This window comes from Typopeltis vanoorti, chromosome 19, assembly GCF_054136105.1.
Source record: "Typopeltis vanoorti isolate ZY-2024b chromosome 19, IOZ_Tvanoo_1.0, whole genome shotgun sequence".
Taxonomy (NCBI): Eukaryota; Metazoa; Arthropoda; class Arachnida; order Uropygi; family Thelyphonidae; genus Typopeltis; species Typopeltis vanoorti.
This window is the reverse complement of record NC_143567.1, coordinates 67,442,311-67,460,285: the sequence shown is the minus strand read 5'-3', so window position 1 is coordinate 67,460,285 and position 17,975 is coordinate 67,442,311. Positions and strand designations below refer to the sequence as shown.

Sequence of the window (17,975 nt, the reverse complement as noted above, 5' to 3'; positions counted from 1 at the left end):
TCATATCTGACCAAGTCATATACAGCAAGTTTACTGTTTTTGACTAATTTCGTTTTTATGCCATAAGCATTTATTCAGTTGACTTCTACCATACACCAATCAGCGCATGTGTAATGCTCTTCAATGGAATTAGCCCTGCTAATTCCATTGTCTATTTCCAAATTTAATTTGCCATCAACACTAAAAGTTGTGCCTAAGCAGTTGAAATATTTACTTGTTCTCCATTCAGGTTGAACTTGATTTCTTCCGAAGTCCTGCCCATTTTCATAATCTATCAAAAATATTGCTGATTTTCATACCAAAATTTATTAGCAGTTATTCAGTTTAGTAAAGGAATGCTGAAGACTTGTACAGAATTTATTTAACACTATAATATCTGCATAAAGTAGAACTGAGTTGAATATCTCCACTATTGATATCTGGTTTAATACCATTTATCTTAATAATGTGATTCATGTACATGATGAATAACAGTGAAGTTAACATGACCCCCTTCTCTCACTTGATTAAACATCAAACTATCTTATACCTCCAATTCTGCCATACAGCTCAAACACAGCCTATGTACTGCTTGATATAATATCTGATTAACATCCCATAATTGTAGAATTTTGAACAGCTTTTCTCTTGGCACCAAATATTCCAAAACAATACATGTCTAAAAGAAAAAAATCTAATCCTGACAACCTGGTTGCTTTGAACCAAGGTTGTTCTTAAATAGTTGAGAAACATTTAAGAGTTAACATTAAAACCAAAGAATATAGAAAACGTTAAAACCAAAGAATATAGTCATGGAAATTTACTTTCCTAAATTTTTCTTAATTTTTTTTTCGAGTATGCTTGCATAAATCTTACCTTGGACATTTAGTAATTATATCTTCCTTTTTTATAGATGAGTACTATGAGAGCTACTTTGGTAACATGGAATTTGACCATCTTACCAAGCTGCCATAGAACTTTTATAATTCCATATTTGAGCATTTGTGGTCCTACTCCAACTAAGTTTCCATTATTTCAGGTTTTTGATGGCTTCTTTTGCTCATGTACTTATATACTTCTGAATGATTCCAACCACCATGCTGCTACTTCTTGTTTAATTTAGGAATCTTTCCAAGTAATTCCTCTAGACATCTAAAATACCTTTGTCTTCAGTTTTCATGCTACTTAAATTATTTCTAATTATACAAATAATTTAAGTAGCATTATAATAAATTATATTTATTATAATGCTATTTAAATTATAATAAATATATATTATAATTATAAAAATGTTTCCTTTTTAATTATTTTCATTGACTTTCAAGGGGAGTGTTTTTTAAAGTTCGCACAAAGGCAGCTCATATGCATCCGGCACTCCTGCTTATATCCCTACTTATACTATAACATTTTACATAACTTCCAAGGGTTATTTGTTATTTCCCCTTTCTTCCAAAACCTTTTGCAACCTTTCTGATATTTATTTTCCAGGTTCTTACCCAACTCGTCCCATGACTTTTGTCTAGCAACTATTACATAATGCTTTGTTTTTTTTTATATTTTTCTCTGTATTCTCTCAGCAGAGCAGGTGCTGACTTACTTACCAGGATCTTTTGATATACTTTCATTTTTTTTTTTTTTTTTTTAACTGCCTCTTTAATTTCCTAAGTTCAGTATGGAGTTCTGATTTTCTCTCCTTGCAGAGAACCTCACCACATGCTTCTCTGGCTGAATCAATGTTTTATTCAGGGTCTGCCAATTAATCTCTGAGGTTTGGTTTTTGTTTTCAAACTTTTCATTTTCTTCGTGAATATTTGTGTATTCGAATTTACAGTTCACCTCTGAAAGCTGCTCAATTTTGATATTTTTAAAATGTCATTAAATACTTTTCTTTTCAATATATTTTCTGCTCAAAACTAAATGGTGAATGCTTCATATTTCAGATCTTCTATGTGCTCTTGTCCTGAACTAGCATGAAGACACTGGTGTCAACAAAACAATAACAAAATCAATGCGACCTTATCATATTTCTTCCATCTTCTCTCCATGTGAATTTGTGCACATCTTTATGTTAGAACAATGGTGTTAGTAATCACTAGTTCATGTCCTGAATCTAAATCCAGCACGTACTTACCATTATTATTAGCGTTGTTCTTTTCTCCAGATTTTCCAAAACATTTCTATATGTCTGATAATTGTTACCTATTCTGTTTTTTAGATCTCCAAAATCTGCCAGCTGTTCCTTTTTCTTTCTATCAGCTGTTTTCTTTAATGCTTCAAAACATTCCTACACTTTTTCCTTAGTATTTGTGCATATTATACTCGTATTTAGTGTTGAATACTATAGCTACTTCTTTTTCCTGATTATAATATCTTATGTTCTTTTCTCCAGATTTTCCAAAACATTTCTATATGTCTGATAATTGTTACCTATTCTGTTTTTTAGATCTCCAAAATCTGCCAGCTGTTCCTTTTTCTTTCTATCAGCTGTTTTCTTTAATGCTTCAAAACATTCCTACACTTTTTCCTTAGTATTTGTGCATATTATACTCGTATTTAGTGTTGAATACTATAGCTACTTCTTTTTCCTGATTATAATATCTTATATTTGTTATTTATAATAAAATAAGAATTATTATTATTATAGGCTATTCCATGGAGTCAGACTCATCGAGGGAGGCCCTTAACATCACGCCAATCACTATCCAACATTCGCGCAGTAACGTTCTAACCTTCATAATGCAAAATTATGAAAAGAAAAAAAAAAAAATCCAAAAGCTTTTCTGATGCCGTTGTATGTGCACAACAGAACCTTTAAATATGAATGAATTACAGCAATTGTATTAACTTCATTTCAATACAAGTCAGAAACACCATTATTACAAACTGACAATATGTAAACGGGGAGGGAATAAAAAGAAACAGCGTCCACTTACTTCATCTGCTGAATAAGTCCAAATCTAGCAAGCAAGAGATCGCAATACATTTCAACAACTTCCATGGCTTCTACTAAATAGTCTTCTCTTATGATATGCTCAACTCTAATTTTTGCCCTTTCATATTTGCCATTTGAGAGATAATCTGCAATTTCTCTTCTTGCTTTCTGGGCTAGCTCTGTCTTTTTTTTCTCAAGAAGTTTCAAGCGATTGATAGAAAGTCTTAGATTTGTTTTCAACTTACTGTAATTGGGCCCGGTTGACAACATACCTAAATATTTTCGCTTGTATGATAATTACCACACAAAAATTAAACACACCTAACAGGTAAAGAAACACTCAGAGTAACGTGACAACTATAAAAAAAAAAAACTATCTAGTATATAATATAATAAACATTACGCAATCCATGACGCACCCTAGATTTCAGTAATGTCGCACTACTAGTAATAAAATGTCAAAAGCTTAACTTTTGAAATGCATTTCGATGGATATTCGCGTTTTGACATTATTAATATCGATTATTAATTAATAATGTTAATAATATCAACTATTTATTTAGAGATTATTATCCCTTATTAATCAAGTATATTTGTCGTTGTTCATATCGGTGTATATACGCACAAGGTGCAAAGTAGATATACAGTAGATTACATGCATCGGCAGGTTACTCTCTTTATTCAATGAGAGTGGGGAGAGTAATCATCATGAACGAATTTAATTACGGGGATATAGACTTGAAGGAAGAACAGGTAGAATAAAGGATGGGCTTTTTATAGCTACTGATAGATATTTGACAAAGACGCACACAATAAAGGATAGAGTGTTGTGATTTGAAAGGCGTTGGATTTAGTGATAGTAACAGATCTGTCCATATCCACGTTAGCCACTTGACCTCTTTGGAGAGAGAGAGAGATGCAGTGTTCATCTGGTGGGAGGAGGCTGCACATGTGGGATTTTAGGTGATGAATGGATATATGAAACCACGGAGTTAATAATTACGACAAACTTCGAAAGCTACTTGGAGCATGGCCATGGGGAGGAGGTGGAGAGGATCCAGAGGCGAGTGACAAGATGATAACAGGGGTCTATGGAATGAACCTTATGAGAACAGGTTGAAAATTTGTGGGTTGCAGAAACTAGTTGATAGGCGGAAAAGGGGAGATATGATTGAGACATTCAAATTGCTAAAGGGTTTCTATAGGATTAATTCAGAGGATATTTTTGAGATCAGGACTGGTGGTGGGAGAACTAGGGGACACCTATGGAAGCTGGGAAAGAGTGTGGTTAGCAGGGGTGTTAGAGCTGGGTTCTTTACTTTTAGAGTGGTAAATGAGTGGAATAAGCTGCCAGAGTCAATTGTGGGTGCTATGACAGTGAGTGAGTTCAAGACAAGGTATGATAGATACTGTGAGAATGTCATGTAGTTGTGTTGACATGATTCTAAGGGCTCCCTTGAGTCGCCCGTAATAATAATCTTCTTCTTCTTCTTCTACAGCTTCTCCCACTTAAGTGGGGTCACTGTTGATAATGAGTCTCCTCCACACCTTCCTGTCTTGGGCTGTCACCACATCCAAGTTCTTCATCTTCAAGTCCTCTTCTACCAGCTCCCTCCATCTCTTCTTTGGCCGCCCACGCTTCCGCCTTCCTTGCACATCCATCTGCATGACCCTTCTTCCCACATATTCGTCCTCCCTCCTCATCACATGACCAAACCATCTCAACCTTGCCTCCTGTATTTTCGCTCCTAAGTTCGTAACTTTCACTGTTCCCCTGACATAGTCATTTCTCAGATGATCCTTTCTGGTCACACCGCACATCCACCTAAGCATTCTCATCTCTGCTACTTCCATCCTGCTGATGTTATTTTTCCTCAGGGCCACAGTTTCTATAGCATATGTCATAGCTGGCCTCACTACTGTCCTATAAATTTTGCCTTTCAGATTGATCGGCACCCTCTTATCGCATAACACTCCAGCCATCTCCCTCCAGTTCCTCCAACTCGCTTGTATCCTGCATCCCACTTCCTTCTCAGCTCCTCCATCTTCTTCCACTGTTGAAAATAAGTATCTAAAGTCTCTCACCTTCCTGATGACATTTCCTTCCAGCTCCAGGTCTGTCTCCTGGCCACCGCCCACTGCGCAACACATATACTCTGTCTTACTTCTGCTCAGTCTCATACCTCTCTCTTCCAGTACTTTTCTCCATCTTTCCAGTTTAGTTTCCGTTTCTTCTCTTGAATCTACACACAGCAAGATGTCATCTGCATACAACATTGTCCAAGGTGCATCTTCTCTCACCTCCTCTGTTACCACCTCCATCACAATATTAAACAGAAACGGACTTAATGCTTAATAATAATAATAATAATAATAATAATAATAATAATAATAATAATAATAATAATAATAATAATAATAATAATAATAGCCATGGCATAAAGACCTGCAAGGAAATGACATTAGCAAAGTAAGGGAAAAGGAATCAGACTGAATCAAAATATGATATATTCTGTAAGGAACCCCACAACAGTTTTACGAAGGAAAGGTCTTGCTTTGACCATTTATTCTCCCACTTTAATGACATGAGACTTGAGTTTAATAAAGTTAATGGCTATACTATATCTTTGGACTTTACAATGTGATAGGCTACCATATGTTAATCTATTAACAAAAAAGCAAATAGGAATAGATGTGAATAAGAAAAGGAAGGTGACTGAATAAGAGAGTAGCTGAGAGATAGACAGACTGATATCAAAGAGTAGTGTAAGCCTTCAAGTGAAGACAGTTGACTAGTGGTATGATGCTAGGCTCTGTAATTGGTCCATAGCTGTTTTATTTGTAGTGTTGAAATTAGAGACCATTTGTAGAATGTCAACTGTTTGTTAATGATGGTAAATGGGGAAGAGCAGAAACAAATAAAAGTGACACAGAGATCCTGCAGGACAACGAAACTGACATTGTGATCAGAAGTAATTTCACATTTCAGTGGAGACCACCATGCTCTGAAAGGACTGTAAACCGTATATTATATTGATCAGATTGCAGTGATAAAATATATGAGGCCAGTTTTCAGAATGAAACACACAAATCTTGAAAAACACATTGAAAAATACAAGGTAATAAGGGTTATTATCTCTCACTTTTTTTTAAGACCTTGATTGATGCATCTAAATTTTAGCGCACTGGTAGTCGCATGCGGCTATATCAGTAACCTAGGTTTCTATGGATGACAAAGTGATGGAGAGAACACAGAGACAGGCTATAAAATGGTATAAATCTATGAAATGCTTCCAGATCTCCATACTTCGAATGAGGATAGATTGAAAATCTGTGGGTTACAAAAATTGGTTGAAAGATGGAAAAGAGAGAGAGAGAGGGGGGTATAGTAGAAACAAAAATAAAAATAAAAATCAGCTAACGCCTTTTATTCCCTTATAGGGAATAAAAGGCGTTAGCTGATTATTTTTATTCTCTATCTAGCTTTTAGAGTTAGCTGATTATTTTTATACTCTATCCAGCTTTTGGAGACTGAGTGGGCAATTCAATCTCCACCGGTAACCAATCAGAGATAGCTTTCCCATGTCTATCACTAATTATAGCAGCCGCCGATGAAGAGGCTGGCAAACAAGTGCTGCCATCTCTTATTAGCTAACCCTAACAAGATATGTCACTGTCTGAAATAATGTGGGTGCTACGGTCGATTTTCTTGAGTTTACGGAATGAAAAACCCGAGTTTCCGGGAGGGAAAACCCGCTTGCCTGTGCCAGAGATCGGCTAACTCGGGAACCGATCGAAAAAAGGCTTTGAAAAAAGTTCCTCCAGTCGGCAACTAGATTTGAACTTAAGTCAAACTTCTAGCGACACAAAGAAATTCTATAAAAGATATGAATGGAAATATTTTCACTATATGACAGGCAAAGAAATATCAAGGGGAAATAACAAATAACCCTTGAAAGTTATTTAAATGTAGGTAAGTAGGAGCGCCAGATGCATATGAGCCGCCTTTGTGAAAACTTTATAAAACGCTCACCTTGAAAGTCAATGAAAGTAATTAAAAAGGAAACATTTTTATAATTATAATATATATTTATTACAATAATAAGTACAAGAGTAACCACACAAAACAAAACACAGAAATCACATATGAAAAGTAAAATAAAGTATATAATTATATGTATAACAAAATAATTTTTGATCATATATCCATAAGAAATACAGAAATTTATAAATACAATCACATCACGATTAACATCATGTACCTTATAAAATCACAAAACTTATACTCTTCTCTTTGTGGCATTAAAAGCACTTCGTGCTTTTAATCCCACAAAATTCTTAATTAATTCACCCAAGTCTAACTATCCATGACATCGTTTTTTGTAGATATTATAGGCAAATCTGTTAAACACTCTTGGCTTATGGTTTGATCTTAAATAATTTTTAATTATTTTGAGCTTCGAGAAATTTCCTTACCCTGAAGCCACTGATCCTGGTAATAGTAGATAAGTTCTTAAAACAAATGAAATATTAAGAAATGTATCATGTAAATTGTTCTCATATATGAAGTTCAACAAATCGTGAGGGGATAGATCTTTTTTTTTATGAAGTTTTGAGTTCCTCGAAAAGTACATTACCATCAATATCACGATCATTTTGATTTTAATCATTGCTTAATTTAAAGCGTAAATTTTTGCAATATTTTAAGATATCTTCATCCCTCCATTGTTTCAATGAATTGACATTATGGATGATTTTAAAAATTTCATTAAACTTCGTTATTTTCCTTTAACAACATAAACCTTTAAATTAGAGATGATAGAGAACTGTCTAATATCACAAAAAATGTGTATTTTAAAATTATGTTTTGCACTAGTTAGAGGTCATCATTTGCTTCATAACCAAACATTCTTTCTTTTTTCTTTTTTGAATATCTGAAAAAACTGGTTCTACATCCAAAATATCTGCCATCTTCTTTGCAGAAATAACAGCACTTTCAAAATTTTGACCTGTCCTATAATCTTTTAATTCTTTTGTAATTTGTTCAACACATTCAATAACTCTTTGTATATTAAATGAAGGGTTTTGCATCATTTCACTGACGACAACAATTTTAGTTAAAATATCATGCCATATAATATTTGAACAAAGAAATTTAAACGACATAATTTTATACATATAATAAATCAAACTGCCCCCTCTGATTAGCTGCCCTTGTGCAGTGAACGACCTGCACACCTACACGCGGCGGCCCTGGATATAAGTACTAAGCACTTTTTGCTTGGAGGATGATGAAGGAATGGAAATGATTGAGAAAGATGTTTGTAACTGCACTATCATTGATTCAGTTTAAGAAGAGGTATGACTGGATTGAGGGTGCAAGAAACCTACACTAATGATTAGTGTAGGTATTTAACTATGAGTTTATAGTTTCCATGGAAATGCCCAGTTAACAATAATCAAATAAACCCTTTAATGCCTTTTACTCCCAGCAGAAGAGGAAAATTTCTTTACATCCTAACTTTTTTTTGAAGATCAAAAGGCTGCAGCCGGTCTACACCCTTCAGGCATCATAAACAGCTGAAGTTAAGGCTATCAGTGAATCGAAACTTTCATGGCAGATTTTACAGCTGACAAATGTCACCATCTCCTGATATAAATCCTAAATGCATTAAAAAATACTGTAGTCCCTTTCATTTTTAAAAAGAATAGGAGGACCTACTTAGCCATAACCTTTAGAAAGTTAGTGGGCGGCCAGTCTCCGTCCTTCAGCTGTTTGCTAATAGTAAGCTATATATCACTAAATGAAGGCTTTCAGAGAAGAGCTCATGGAAGAAGAGTGCTGCCATCTCATAGCCCTACGCATACATACTAAATTTGAAACAGTGTGAATTATGTGGTTGATTTTTTAGTTGCGGGGTTGTAATGCAACCAGTTTTCAGAATGACAATCTATCTTTTTTTTGTTTGTTTGTTTATACGGAAGGTCGAATATCTCGGAAACTGGAGAAAGAATTGCTTAGAAAAATTTCTTTTAGTTGGTGACAAGGATCAATCCTGTTGGAGTCTTACTTCAGGCTATCTAGCAATATGGAAACAAACTACAGGGCTACACAGGCACTAATATGTATTGATTCTCTGAAGTGTAATGAGGAAAACCACATTTGCCTGTGCCAGAGTTGAACTAACTTGGACCGAAAAAAAAGCATAGAAATAACTTTCAGGCAGCGACTCGAATCGAATATATAAAGGTGTTTCTTTGATAGATCCGCTCCTAAACGAACGCCATTTCTAGATACTTAGAAAAATATTAAATTATTACTACTAATAATGATAATTGTATGTTCAGATTTTGATTCCAAATTAAAAACATTAATTTGGAATCAAAATCGTAGATTTTTGAATGGTATGCATTTCTTTTCTTTTTATTTCTTTTTGGGGTTTCTTACAATTAATTAACTAACCTTACGGTTAATTAATCCACGCATATATCAATTGGACACGCATATACGCAAAATGGACACGCATATATCAAAACCGTATTATTCAATGTTGAGAATTAATGGGAATAATTATAATGAATCCTGCAAAATATAAAAATTTAAACATCATTTATTTTTTTAAGGTGATATGTATTTATATATTTTATTTATGCATATTTGTTACATAAAACGTATCTAAATATTTATTTTTTTATAAAAAAAACTTATCTAACGTAAATTGAACAGTGGTAGCTTTTTATTTTTTCTCCTCCATGATTTTGCGATAACAGTCAATTTAAACAGTGACTAACGTTCATGCTTCTCTCTACATTTGGATCTATCTCTTGTATAAGTTCTTTTGCCTTCTCAATTGTCCTAAAAAAATCTTCAAGTTCTTTGATAGTGATTTCTTTAGATACATCTTCCATTTCTTTAGTTCCCTTTCCTTCTTCCTCTTCGTATGCCTGTTGATGCTCGATTCTAAGATCTTCGTTACTTAGGTCTTTCGAATGTGATTCCAATAATTCCCGAATATTTTCTGAATCGACATTCTCAAAGCCAAGAGCACTTCCAATCAAAACAATATTATCGATAATTTTCTTGGCAGGATTAATAGAACTACCAAAATTATTTGCAGTTTCAGGCAAAAGATTCTTCCGGACTGCTCTCATAGAGTTGGCTGTCACTTCTTCCCAAGACCCAAGAACATTTATAACTGCTTGTTTAATATCGTATTTTTTTCCAAAATTCGTCTAGAGTGATTGGATCATCTCCAGTTGTAGCTTGAATTGCCTGGGCGAAGTTCTTCTAATATAGCAAGCCTTGAATGCAGAAATGACTCCCTGGTCCATAGGCTGTATCAAAGATGTAGTATTCGGTGGTAAAAATGCAACCTGCACATTACTATTTAAATCATTAAGTGAGGTGGGATGTCCAGCGGCATTATCCAATACTAAAAGAACTTTGAAAGCTAAATTATTTTCATTGCAGTATTTTCCAACTGCGGGACAAAAATGCGAAGTGAACCATTTTTCAAACAATTGTTTGGTAAGCCATGCCTTTTTATTTGATTACCATATTACTGGAACGCATTGTTTGTTACAGCCATTAAAAGCTCTTGGGTTCATTGTTCGATAAATTAACATTGGTTTTAATTTGAAATCACCTTCGGCATTACCTCCAAGTAAAAGTGTTAAGCGATCTTTGGATGCTTTATAACCAGGCGTGGTTCGTTATTTTCTTGCTAAAAATGTTTTTATTGGCATTTTCTTCCAAAACAGGCCAGTTTTGTCTACGTCGAATATTTGACGATCGTAGTACCCATTTTTTTTGATTATTTTCTTTAATTCAGCTGGATATCTGGCTGCAGTATCTTTATCAGCACTTGTTGCTTCTCCTGCTAATTTTACTAAAAGAACTTTGAAAGCTAAATTATTTTCATTGCAGTATTTTTCAACTGCGGGACAAAAATTCAAATCTCGATCCGGAATTTTTCATTCTGGATCGAGATTTGAAATTTTCTAACCAGCCTTTGCTTGAAGAAAAAAATGTTGCCGTCACATCTTCATATGTGTTTTCTTTAAGTCTAGAAAAAAGGCTTAAAACCCTGAGCCTAAGATTATTGCTGTCGATGGGAATACGCTTCTGATTACAATCTTCTAGCCAAAGAAATAGTAACTCTTCCATTTTGATCATTAATGGGCTACTATTCCTAGTACACTGCATACTCAAAGATGCAAATATCACTTTGCCTTGTTCGCTTTATTTACAATGGCTCGTATAATTGATTCACTGAAGCCTATAGCTCTTTCGATGTTTGGTTTGCTTTCTCCGTTATCAATCCTTTTAACAATGTCAATTTTAGTATCCAAAGTAATAAGTTTTCGTTTATTACTCTTTTTCGAGGCCATGATTACGAATAGTATTGCTTTACATAATTTGAAAATTACGTGATATGCGGATAGGCCATAAGCGTACACTGTAATACACACACATATACGTCTGTACACACCCTGCTGATAAATTGAAGCACAGACTGAGGCCGAGAGTGAGTTACTAACGTCGGAGCACGACTCGTACCACGTGATCGTACCATCGCTTTCATTGACCAAGTCTAAAGCTTTGCTTATTTTCAAACTTTTTGGGCTGCGCTAATCAAATTTGATACCGAATATATATAGGTTATGGTGTGACAATAATTTTTTTGCACTAATCAAAACCGCATTAACCTGTGTGTGTGTGTGTGTGTGTGTGTGTGTGTGTGTGTGTGTGTGTGTGTGTGTGTGTGTGTGTGTGTGTGTGTGTGTGTGTGTGTGTGTGTGTGTGTGTGTGTGTGTGTGTGTGTGTGTGTGTGTGTGTGTGTGTGTGTGATAGAATGATCATTAACACCGTTAACATACATATTTTTTGAAAAGAATTGAATGACTAGAACCGAGATTTAAGTATAAAGGTTTTAATATAAAAACACGACTAGTTTCGGCTTCTAACAGCGTTCATCAGGTGACATTGTAAAAGAAAGAAAAAAGAAAAAAACACTAAAACACTGAAGCTTAAATAAACTATGAACATCATAGAGAGTCTCTATACATAATTGACATTAAATCCTTGTGGTTGTATTTAAAGCTGTTCTTTCGTTAGTTGTATTGTTGGAAAAGTGCGTGTTACTAGCATCTCGTGAACGCCAGTACATGATTACAGCTGAATGACAATCTGGGAGGCTGTAGCTCAAGTTATTATTTAGATGAACAGGATTGAAGATGATTTCTCTAGATTCCACAATTTTTCTCTCTAGTTCATCATTTCAACGGAAGATGTTAGTAGATTTTTCCCAGGCTGATGTTTATGACTTTGGTATTCATCATTAGGATTAGCCGAGAAAAGAATATGACTTGATAATGCACAGGCTCGCTGTCTCTTGTAAGTAATGTCCCTCATGTGTTGTTCCATACGCAATTCGAAAGATTTGTCTGTCTGCCCAAAATAAGGAATATCACAATCACACAATATTTTATATACACCAGAGTATTTGAGATGATGATGGCAAGGTTTTGGGTGACTTATTAACAAACGGATCTTTGGGAGTGGAGTGAACAAAGTTCTGATATTGTATTTTCTTAGAACTTTGCTAATTTATGTGAAACTGTACTTATGTAAGGAATAGATATATTGCCTTTGAATATATTTGTTTCTTCTGAGCGATGTCTAGGAGGATCAAGAAGGAATCTTTCAATGATTCTCTTGGAATATCCATTAATTTCGAAAGAAGTTTTGAGATGGCTTATTTCTGTAAGAAGTTCATTTGGGTCATCCAGAAGAGAACGGGCTCTATGTCACAAGGTGGAAATTATTCCAAGCTTATGAGGAGGGAAGTGATGGGACTGACTAGGCAGATATATGTTGGTATGTGTGGGCTTTCTATATATCGATATTTTGAGTTTACCAGAAGAGCGAATGAGTTTGACATCAAGAAAAGGCAAGGAATTATCCATTTTAATATTTTTTAATCATCCGTTTTAATATTTTAATACTTTGATGTCGGCTATTGAGATGTTCGAGGAAAACCATAAGGGAATCATGGACCTCATAAGCTTGGAATAATTTCTACCTTGGGACAAAATGCCCGTTCTCTTCTGGATGATCCAAATGAACTTCTTACAGAAATAAACCATCTCAAAGCTTCTTTCGAAGTTAATGGATATTCCAAGAGAATCATTGAAAGATTCCTTCTTGATCCTCCTAGACATCACTCAGAAGAAACAAATAGATTCAAGGACAATATATCTATTCCTTACATAAGTACAGTTTCACATAAATTAGCAAAAGTTATAAGAAAATACAATATCAGAACCTTGTTCACTCCACTTCCAAAGATCCGTTTCTTAATAAGCCACCCAAAACCTTGCCATCATCATCTCAAATACTCTGGTGTATATAAAATATTATGTGATTGTGATATTCCTTATTTTGGGCAGACAGACAAATCTTTCGAATTGCGTATGGAAGAACACATGAGGGACATTACTTACAAGAGACAGCGAGCCTGTGCATTATCAAGTCATATTCTTTTCTCGGCTAATCCTAACGATGAATACCAAAGTCATGAACATCAGCCTGGGAAAAATCTACTATCTTCCGTTGCAATGATGAACTAGAAAGAAAAATTGTGGAATCTAGAGAAATCATCCTCAATCCTGTTCATCTAAATAATAACTTGAGCTACAGCCTCCCAGATGGTTATTCAGCTGTAATCATGTACTAGCGTTCACGTGCTAGTAGCACGCACTTTCCCAACAATACAACTAATGAAAGAACAACTTTAAATACAACCACAACGATTTAATATCAATTAAGTATAGAGACTCTCTTGTTGTTCATAGTTTATTTAAGCTTCAGTGTTTTAGTGTTTTTTCTTTTTTCTTTCTTTTCTAATGTCACCTAATGAAGGCTGTTAGGCAGAAACTAGTCGTGATTTTATATTAAAACCTTTATACTTAAATCTTGGTTCTAGTCGTGCAATTGTTTTCAATATATATATATATATTTCGTCCTGTAAACTCAAGAAAATCGACCGTAGAACCCACATTATTTCAGACATTAAATATATTGTGTTAGGGTTAGGGACCACGAGATGGCGGCAGATTTGAGCCGTCTCTCTTCACTGAGTACCGCTTAATTAGTGATAGCCTTGGGCCATCTATCTCTGATTGGTACCAGTGGAGATTGAACTGCCCACTCAGTCTCCAAAAGTTAGATAGGGCTAAGTGGCCTCGCCTACTCCCCGTATACGGGAATAAAAAGGCGTTAGCTGATTTTTATATATATATATATATATATATATATATATATATATATATATATATATATATATATATATATATATATATATATATATTAAACATTCAGCATTTATGTTAAACAGTATGTTATATTTTAGTGCTGTAATAACTACAGCACTTCAGTGTTGTATACATTTTTTTCTTCTTTATGTTGATCTCAGTTGAGATGGAATGTCTCAGTTTGCATCCTCGAAGCATTTTGATAAGCTTATCTGAGGACACCGGCTAGATATTTTTTATTGATTTGATTGCTGTGTTGAAAGTAGGCTGATGTTTCAGAGGTCAAGTGAATGATCTGAAAGGTCTGATCAAAGTGAAATTGCCAATATATACTAGTGTTATTACATCTGTCTTGATGGTTCACGTTCATTTTTGTTGTGGTCTTCTTTTTGAACTAATTAGGAGACTTGGTTTTCACTGTGGCAGTCTTTCCATATCTTCTGAGCTTTTGATTTGTATCGGCTTTGAAGTTTGTGACTTCCTGAAGAATATCTTGGCATCTCTGATCCACATACATTGGTAATTCTTTTTCTGTTTTTGCTTTTCTTGCTTGGTACAACAGATTCTCATTGAATGGTGTTGAATATTCAGATAGGAAGATTGGTGTATTGTCTTGCAATGCACTCAAGTCCTTGGCAACTCTTTTTTTCTGTCTGCTGGCTTTTATGAGATGGCCTTTTGTAGACTTGCTTGTAAGACGAATTATGACTAGTGCAGGTCGTAGCAAGCCTTGTTTTTTGCTCTTCATGGGAACCCGATTTACAGTATGAATGTCGTTAAGCTGTAGGTGGATATCGATTGCATGGCCTCATTTTAAAATTACGTCTCTGAGGTTTTCTGTAGGTGCAGTTTCAGGAAGAACATTTATGACAAGGTCTTCTTTATGTTGTTTTGCTGATTAAAACGTTCATATTGTAGTTTTACAGAATCAATTCTTGATGGAGTGCAGATGTCTCTTTCATCAAATTGTGTTGCCTGCCAGTTAGTGCCTTAATGCTGATTTAAATGTCTTTTACCGTTTGCAGCACTTTTATCACTGCTAAATTATTATGTTTGACCAAATCTTCATATTCGCTAGATTTGTTTTATTTGTTCGTTCTGCTTGTCAAAGAGTTTTTGCACGAGATCTACTAAGCTGGCTTTTATTGTCTCTAGACCGTTTTCTATTAGTATCTTTAAGGAGTTGAAATTATAGGACTCGCCTCTATTTTTTTGTCTGTTCAGTTCGTCGTCTGATTTTGCCTCCGGTATAATCGGCTGCATCGTAGGCAGCTGCCTTAAGTGCATTTCTTTGTTCTCCCTGCAGAGTAGGCACTTCTATTCTTCACGGGTTGCATTGGATTTACGTTGCCAGGTTGTTTCTGAAAGGCTGGCACACGTGAAGTGTGTAGAGTCCCACTACATTTCCTACAGGTTATATGATTTCCGTCGGATGATAAATCCTTCAGGCATTTGATGCACTTCATGACTCACCTTTCTTCCCTTGTACAACTGTAGTGTAATTGTAAAGATGGCGACGTCCGTTGTTTTTCGCTCATTGTTGACCATGGTCCTCTCTGTTCAATTTTCAGCACTTAAAAATTTGGTTTCTTCTTAGCCGATTTCAGTGAATTTTATATCACTCTCTTTGGCGTGACAAATAAAGTTACTTGGGAACACTTTGTAATTAAAAACAGGAATTAGAACTACTTTAAAACTATAAAAAACGGGAGCAGCGATATCACCGTGCCCCGTTCGTATGCCTACACAGCGCCCACTGTTATAATCTTTTTCTTCGTCTATTATTGTTTTCTGTCACTTTTCTTCTGTGGGACATTGCTCGGATATTGTCTTGGTGTGCAGGTTTAGAGTGGTGAAGTAATGGTCTGCTACTTTGCATTTTATGACTGATGCAGTGTAACTATTTGGTGGTGCTCGGATGTTTATATGATCTAGACAGGAGGCACTGATAGTATTTCCGAATATTTCTTCTCTAGTACATGATGTTATTGTTGGTATTAGATAATACATGGATAGTGTGTCTAGGGATTGTACAGTGTTGTTCTGGTTTTCATTTGCAATATTTATGTTTATGTCGCCAATTATCATTAGGTGTTCGGTTGAGCATATTTTTTGGCTTGAAAGCCAGCAATTCAGTTCGTGCAAGAATTTTATCATGTTTAGGTTTGGTGGCCTGTAAATAGCATTTAGTATTATGGGATGCTGTGTATTCATGGTATTAATGATTTCGAGGCAGAGGGTTTCACCATGTTCAAAATGATAGGTCGTTTCTTTTGCTATTAGTTTTTGTTTGATAGATATTAATATTCCACCCCCTCTTTTTGTTTGGCGGCATGATCTATGTTGTTGGAAGCCTGGAATTTGGAAAGCAGTCGCTTCGTCATTAGTTATGGATACTTCTGTAAGAATCAATATATCAATAATATCAGTGTAATTCCTCAGATAAGCCTGTAATAATAACCAATGTTTTCGGTTGCTTCTGATGTTAATATGCAAAATTGAGAGACCTCTCGCTTGTATTGTGTTTTGTTTCCATGCATCAAGCGATTCGAAAGTACAATTACTCATGTATTCTGGTGTAATTACATCTATCTGGTGATTCATATTCATTTTTGTTGAGATCTTCTTATTGAACTAAGTTGGAATCTTTTGTTTCACTCTGGCAACCTGTCTATATCTTCCGAGCTTTTTATTTGTATACACTTTGAAGTCTATGACTTTCTCAAGAATATTTTGCCGTCTTTGATCCATAAAAATTGATACTTTTTTTCTGTTTTTTCTTTTCTTGCTTGGTACAAAAGATTCTGATTGAAAGGTGTTAAGTACTCAGATAGAAAGATTGGCGTATTGTCTTGCGGTGCACTTGAATTCTTGACTACTGGTTTTTTCAGTCTGCTGGCTTTTATGAGATTGTCTCTTGTAGCCTTGCTTGTCAGACGAACAATGACTGGTGCGGATTGTGGCGAGCCTTGTAATCTGTTCTTCCTGGGAAACCGATTTATGGTATGAATATCATTATGATGTAGGGGGATGTCAATTGCATGGCCTAACTTTAAAACTACGTCTCTGAGATTTTCTGTGGATTCGGTTTCTGGAAGACCGTTTATGACAAGCTCTTCTTTATATTGTTGTTGGTTTAAAACTTCGTATTGTAGTTTCAGGGAATTAAATTCTTGACGGAGTTCCGATGTATCTTTTATCAATTTGTGCTGCCTGTCAGTTATTATTATTATTATTATTATTATTATTATTATTATTATTATTATTATTTTCGGGCTACTCCAGGGAGTCCTTAGACTCATCGAGGGAGACGCTAAACATCATGTCCACACAACTATACGACATTCTCACAGTATCTATCATACCTTGCCTTGAACTCGCTCACTGACATAGCACCCACAACAGACTCTGGCTGCTTATTCCACTCATTTACCACTCTAAAAGTAAAGAACCCAGCTCTAACACCACTGCTAACCACATTCTTGCCCAGCTTCCATAGGTGTCCCCTAGTTCTCCCACCACCAGTCCTGATCTCAAAAATATCCTCTGAATTAATCTTATAGAATCCTTTTAGCAATTTGACTGTATCAGTCATATCTCCCCTTTTCCGCCTATCAACCAGTTTCTGCAACCCACAAATCTTCAACCTGTTCTCATATGTTTCATTCCATAGACCTGCTATCATCTTAGTCACTAGCCTCTGGATCATCTCCACCTCCTCCCCATCAAGAAGGAAGAACCGAGGTGA

General features: G+C 35.2%; 1 protein-coding gene across 1 annotated transcript in view; it reads right to left on the bottom strand.

Moving 5' to 3' along the window:
- LOC150096211 (IST1 homolog) overlaps nucleotides 1–3,221 on the bottom strand; it is a 47,171-nt gene extending 43,950 nt beyond the window's left edge. Inside the window, exon 1 of the mRNA XM_090408785.1 lies at nucleotides 2,913–3,221. Coding sequence (XP_090264911.1) covers nucleotides 2,913–3,181 — 269 coding nt within the window. The 5' untranslated portion in view covers nucleotides 3,182–3,221. The remainder of the gene's footprint in view (nucleotides 1–2,912) is intronic.
- Between the last annotated feature and the right edge of the window lie 14,754 nt (nucleotides 3,222–17,975).